This window comes from Branchiostoma belcheri, unplaced genomic scaffold (genome assembly GCF_001625305.1).
Source record: "Branchiostoma belcheri isolate BF01 breed outbred unplaced genomic scaffold, Haploidv18h27 scaffold45, whole genome shotgun sequence".
Taxonomy (NCBI): Eukaryota; Metazoa; Chordata; class Leptocardii; order Amphioxiformes; family Branchiostomatidae; genus Branchiostoma; species Branchiostoma belcheri.
The window spans coordinates 443,670-450,234 of record NW_017804076.1 but is presented as its reverse complement, the minus strand read 5'-3'; the positions used below and the strand labels follow the sequence as shown (position 1 = coordinate 450,234).

Genomic DNA, 6,565 nt, shown 5'->3' with positions numbered 1-6,565 from the left:
TTCATGACGATCGTCTGCATTTTTGTCTGTACGCTACTTGATTGAAGTTTTCCGTTAATCAAACTTTATTTTTTGCTACTTTCGTGATGTAAAAGTACGTACAGGCTGATGATTGTGCATGTATTCGTTGCTTGTTTTGTACGTAGCAAACGTAGCATAATTTGTTTATTCGTTCGAGTAGAGCCTGCCGATAGCACATGATGTCTAACGTATCGCGGCGTTCTTCCAGTCTTGGAAAAAACGAAAAAATACGTGTGTACGTCAACGAAAAAAATTAAAAGCAAATTTACCGATCTCAATAAAGTTCACTGTTTTTAATGCGTAAATGTGACTCGTGTTTGTATTCTTTGTGTCGTTATGTGTTCGATGCCCTGTCCACCCCCCACCCCCATAGTTTCAATGAAGGCCGAGAGTTTGAGCCTCAGAGTCTCTTAATCGGAAAGGCCGGGTATTTGAAAAAAATGTGCTGACAAATTGGCTTTTCAAATAAGCGGCTTCTACTGACACACCAAAAATAGTTTCTCAGTTTTGGCAAAATAAAGATATATTTTAGTATGACCAGAGAGAGATCGAACCACAATGATACTTGAAGGAGAAATATATTCTGAACACCGGATATATTCTGAACACCAAAAATTGAACTATACCAGACTCTTTATTTCTTTAACAACTTCAGAGTCCTTGGCTTGAAGTTTTGGGCACAAGAATGGTACTTTCTTCTCAGCAAGCTGCTTCTGGTAGTGGTCAGCCTTGGGAAGAAGACATACCAGAACTTGCCACATACTTCTGGAGCATCCATCTGTCATCAGACCCTTAGACTGGAGAGTTGGACTCCCAAAAACAGACATACCACACACAAGTCCACTTACAGGGTCCAGACAGTTAGTACACAACTGGTAATGTGATGAAGTCTGTAGACTCCGTAACTACAACAGAACGCCAACCAACATCTTCTCTGGTCAAAATGTCAAGACCAATACACCATTCCATGGACCAATCCAGGGCTCTCCCCAAGCAATGAAACAAGGGTGCTCACCCTCTCCCCAAAAACCCTAGCACCCCTCCCAAAATGTTCAAATTTAGGGTTTCTCGGTCTTGGAATTTTCATGAAAATTCACAGATTTTTCATCAACAGATTAGGGAGCACCTCTCCCCTAAGAATTTCTGGGGAGACCCCTGCAATCCTACTGGCTGGTTACCAGAACTATTTTAACAATTGCAGAGGATATAGACTCCAGAGCTAAAATGTGTCTGGTAACCAGGCTACCAATTCTAAGAATGGATAAAACAATATTTATACCACAGTACCCTCAAATGGCATTTGCAATAAATGTTCATCTGCTTCATCATGATTTCCAGTGAGCGAGGGCAATTTGTCAAGTTCGATTCCCAGATTAACAGAACGATCATAAAGACGAAAATTATAGACAGACTCATACAATATCTTTATCGATAACTGGTCCAGTCGTAATTTTTGGAAAGTCAATATAACGTCTGCCCCGCGGTCAAAACCTTCACCTCTATAGTATTACTGTGAGGTGGCTGGGAAGGGTGCAGTATGACATTGATATATGGTTTAATCAAGTGAGTTGGTAGTTATCTGTTTGTTACCAGATCGCAGCGTTTTGGCGGCACTCCACAGGGGGTCAGAGGTCGGGTTTAGTTTCTCGCGGCAGGAATGTTCTTCCAAAGGTCACGCCTGCGGATCGGCCTCTTGGAAAACCCTCGTATTTTCGCCCCCTCCGAGCCGTAACTAGTCACCTGCTCAGGAGAGGGTTGACATCACCCATTTGTCATGTGGAGAGACTTGCTACACCAGTCGCTGGATGCTACTGATCTTCAAGAGGGCCTGCATGGGGGTCCCGACAACGCTCTATGCTGAATTCTGAGAGCCGGCTACGTATTACGCCGAATTCAAGAAGCCTCCCACATTATGTTTTATGATAGATTCCGGGTAGTTACAACACATTATATAGAATCAAAATGGCAAATTACGCTCTGCGCAAAATGCACCAATTATGCTCTACGTTGAATTAGAGAGGTCCGTCTACGCTCTACTTAGAATTAAAACGGCTGATTACGCTCTATGGAAAAGTGCATGCGACCACCCTCTTCAATATTGCAGTGTATTGAAAATTCTACGCTTGACTAGTTCTGTGACCACGCTGACTGTTGTATAATGCATGTTGGCAAGGATTTGGAATAAAAGCCATGTTCCAGCCTGGTTGGCATTCTGATATTTTTCCTGCTATACATGCGGGAGATTTACACTGATAGCACTGTCTGTAACTATTGGCCACGTACTTGGATACAAGCCAGGTTCAAACTAAAAGGCTTTTGCAGTCTTTAAATCACATGTGTAGTCTGAATGTTAATCAATGTTCTTCCTAGCACAACGAATACACAGAGAACAGTATATGCCACACTTACACAGACTGGGAAGCAATTGACGTCAATTTTGTCTCATAGGAGGAAAGTGTTTCTGTCTAAGGTATAATGTTCAACCATCGTATTCTTTTTTTTACAGTCATACATTTTGAAATGAATAACAAATTTTTCGCTACCAGAGGAAGAGACTTATTTGAATAATTGATGCTACTACATAGATACAAGCAAAATGAAATTGCATCATTTTATGAGTATGCATCACATGTTTCTAGTTAATAAGTCTACAAGGAGGAAATGAGGAAATTCCATAAGGCTCCATAACCCCTGGGGGATTTACTTTGACAGGTTCATGTTTGTTTTCCCTTCTCTCATGTGTTAATCCATCCATGATACACATCCAGTCATTTCATGCTTCTAGCAGGCATCACTGGTCGCTGGAAAAATAGTAGAAATTACCCGAAATAAAGGGATCCGTGGGTCGCAAATTGGATCTTCTATGGCCCGGGATCTTCTCTGGTATACTATCCCTTTATTTCGACCAATTTCTACTATTTTTCCAGCGATCCACGGTGCCTGGTAGAGGCTAGGTTCTTGTTGGGAGTGATTACAGATTAGCACGGTTGGCAGCAATGCTGGTGCTTTCCTCTATCATGGAAACGTGATCTGGGTCTGGTACAACAGACAAAATCCCCCAAAACAAACTCGCAAACAACTGCAGACACCCTTTTCAGCTGATGGTGTCAGATCTAGTAAATGGAGCAAAGAGAGCGTCCACCACTAAGCTTTCTTATCTTTTAAATAGCAGTATTAGACTTCTCAACTCAAGGTTTCAAATACAAAAGTTGTACAACGTTGTAAACCCTTTCCCAAGTTTTCACGAGTATGAAAATATTTTTTCTAGATACCAAATAAAAAATTTGAGCTCAGTCCTCATACTCTCTACTCTAGTTCAAGCGGATTAAAATCAACCTAATGACTTTTACACACTGTCTTTAGATGTGTATTGTGGCCAACTGTTACAGTTCATTGCTAGCATCACATGTCTTCTACCTCCATGCTAGCACAGCATACTGGGTGAAATTACGAGCCTTTCTTGAATTTTCTACTTGATATAGATATGTAAAACCCATTGGTTTTGTCCACTCTTCTTGCCAGTCTTGGTGTACAGCACTACTAGTGCAGCACTTCTTTTTACCACCATGACCACATTCCTGACAGCAAACCTCTATGGACCACAAAATATGTGGCAAATTTCTCCTCAAGTGTCAGGCTCCTATAGGAATAGGAGTGGAAAATGCCAGCTTTATGTTACATAAACATAGGGCCATTCAATATACAAACAGTTGAACGTTCTGATGTATTACATGTACACGTAGGTCAGTGGAAGCCTTGTAGGTACTAGTAACTTAGTATAACTATAAGAGTAGCTGGAAGTTGTAAGATGTAAAAAGGTTGACCTGAAGGTGAACTAACACGTGCTAGGGACCTGTCCTGGTCTGGGGGGCATGGGTTCAATTCCCAATGCCCAGCACTGCCAAAGCAACTGGTAGGGAATACGCTGGTATAATTTGTGGGAAGACAGCCTAAGTTTAGTTGTCTTCCTTCAGTTAAAATATTTTTCACTTGAAGGGTAAAAATACATGTATAGTCAACATAACACGCAAAACGTGACCTAATTTAGGTACTTGCAGCAAGAATATACTCAATGTACAGTGGTCTGTAAATTACTTTTACACCTTTCACAGCACAAACTTCTTCCTTTTATGGCCAACATCAGTTTGGATATATAGATTCTGGCCTGCCTCCAGAAGAATGGGAATCTAGCCCCATTCCACAGATTGACAATTACATGCGACACTGCCCGCACACATGTAACAAGTTGCTGCAAGTCCAGAACTCACTGGGAGCCATTTGCAATCCTCACACTTTGAGACTGTGGCAGGAGACAGTGGAAAAATTAGCACATACGTCATAATACATTCTATCCCCCGGACATGCTTTTTTTCTTTCCATTTCAAATATGATTTAGGGTCTTCATTAAATTGCAGTTGGCATGGTCTTATACTAGACAAATGAAACCTTTAGTAGTAAGTTCACTTTCCAAAATTGTTACTCAACTTACTGAAATATATTTGAACCCACTTTAACTAGATTTCAAGGCCTGCTTTAGACTAGATTGAATACTCTGGTATCATAAGCTTATCTGCATGTATGGTATCTCAAACTTGACATGAACAAGACAACTTTCTGTAGACTACTGGCACCAGATAGTCTGAACAACATCTTTCGTTGTCTACTCTGGAGTTGGCAGGGTGCCATGGATTGTATGCATAACAGTGACCCTCAGTCCCAAACTAACACAACAGGAGACTTTTTATCATGAAAATTTGACATCAAAGTGAAAAAATACAGTTCATTGTTGTTTTGCCTGGTTGTGGAAAGCCAATTATATGAAAGACTAGGGAAACATTTTTAACCTTTATTTGGTAATGATCAACTTTGTGGCTACCTGCCAAGTGAGTAAAACTATCACTTATTGTTGGTGTTAACTGAGGAGGACATCCGCAAGTGACTTGTTTTGTAAGTATTGTAACTATTGACATTTCTGCTGTTTGTTATTTATTTGCTGCACTATAGACTGATCCCATAGCCCCACCCAACTCAGAAGAAATGTAGAAAAGCTAAAAGTTTACATTTGTGCATTGTCACACATAATTTTGGTTGGTCTCCTAAGCTTTTGAATTGTGGACAGCTGTACAGTAACATTAAGTATTTAGGTATTAATGAATATACCTACATTTGATAAGGGTATACATTAAAATCATAGTGCAAAATGGATACTTTCTCTACTTCCTGATTCACTCGCACACTTACTAACCAACTTACTCAAATAAATTTGCTTTTGATGTGGGAGTCAGGTTTCAAAAAATAATTATGATCAGGCAAAACTTCTGGAAGTAATTTTCATTTTGTAACATTCTTCCTCCACTTTTCAGACTTGAATTTAAGTTGATTACACAAAATTATACCATAACAGTGTACGTTGGACAACCTACCTCTACGAACTTGTCTTTGGCGAAGACTTGTAGTAAGGCCGTCTTGCCCGCTCTCTCGTCTCCTACCACGATCAACTTACACCTACAAACGTTGCCACCACCGCTACTGCTGCCTCCTCCTCCTTCCATCTTTAAGTAACTGAGCGGAAATCCCTCCTCAAAGTCTTAAAGACGTCCACCCCGGTGAGAATTTGTAAGACACCGTCGCACACCCCTCAGAGATCTGACGCGATGTTTCTAATTCCTTGCAGCAGGGGACGAAACAGGACAGGACTCGACCGCGTGCCGACCTACTTCCCAACGCCTTCACACGCTTCTCACCGCAGGCTTCAACCAATGACACCGGGACAACTTCAGATAGATTCTACGACAAAATCCAGTGCTCGATCCCCTTTTCCTGGCTTGGAGAGCAAGTATGAACCTCGAGAACACGTCGCGTATCTCCCCTCCCCACACGATGGTCCACTTTCTACGGTTGTGTTTTCCTCCCGAACAGCTGATTCGACCAGAGCTAGAAACAACTACCAACACTGCCGGCGATTCCTCAAGTCGTCTGCGGTCCTCAAGATCGTGTCACGTCGCGGTAAAACTGAACAAAAGAAGTAGGAAATATCGGAGTCGATTAGGCGAAACCAGATCTAGTCGAACACGTCTAAACTTGCACAACATCCATGCCACACTGACATTCCGCCGCCGGCACCACGCTTTAATGATCTTTAGGCTCTGTATGGAGGATTGGCGAGACCCGGATCAGAACTTACCGCGAAATCGTCGCGAGTCCAATGACTTGCAAAATCTAAATTCTCCACGAATCTATCTGTTTCTTTTAAAATCCTACCGCAGGAAGCACAGTCTTGATCTTGTGTGATACTGAAATAAATCTAGCTCATATCGCAAACAAGGAAAGGAACACGGAAAACTACAAGTAATCCTCTTTTCCGCTTGACTTACTCAGGAGTGCCACACCAAGATGGAACCATTTTATCACTAGGGGTAGATTATCGACTTGGAACTTAAAATAGTCGTAAAACAACAATATATTAAGAAACGGTTACAATATAAGAAATATTTATCAGTAAAAACTATTATATTATATGCCTTGTTATCATGCGGGCTACTTT

The 6,565-nt window shown here is 41.3% G+C and overlaps 1 protein-coding gene across 1 annotated transcript in view; it reads right to left on the bottom strand.

The window, feature by feature from the left end:
- LOC109478724 (rho-related GTP-binding protein RhoN-like) overlaps window positions 1-5,749 on the bottom strand; it is a 46,898-nt gene extending 41,149 nt beyond the window's left edge. The window contains exon 1 of the mRNA XM_019780438.1: window positions 5,445-5,749. Within this exon, the coding sequence (XP_019635997.1) occupies window positions 5,445-5,573 (129 nt within the window). The 5' untranslated portion in view covers window positions 5,574-5,749. The remainder of the gene's footprint in view (window positions 1-5,444) is intronic.
- Window positions 5,750-6,565: the final 816 nt, after the last annotated feature.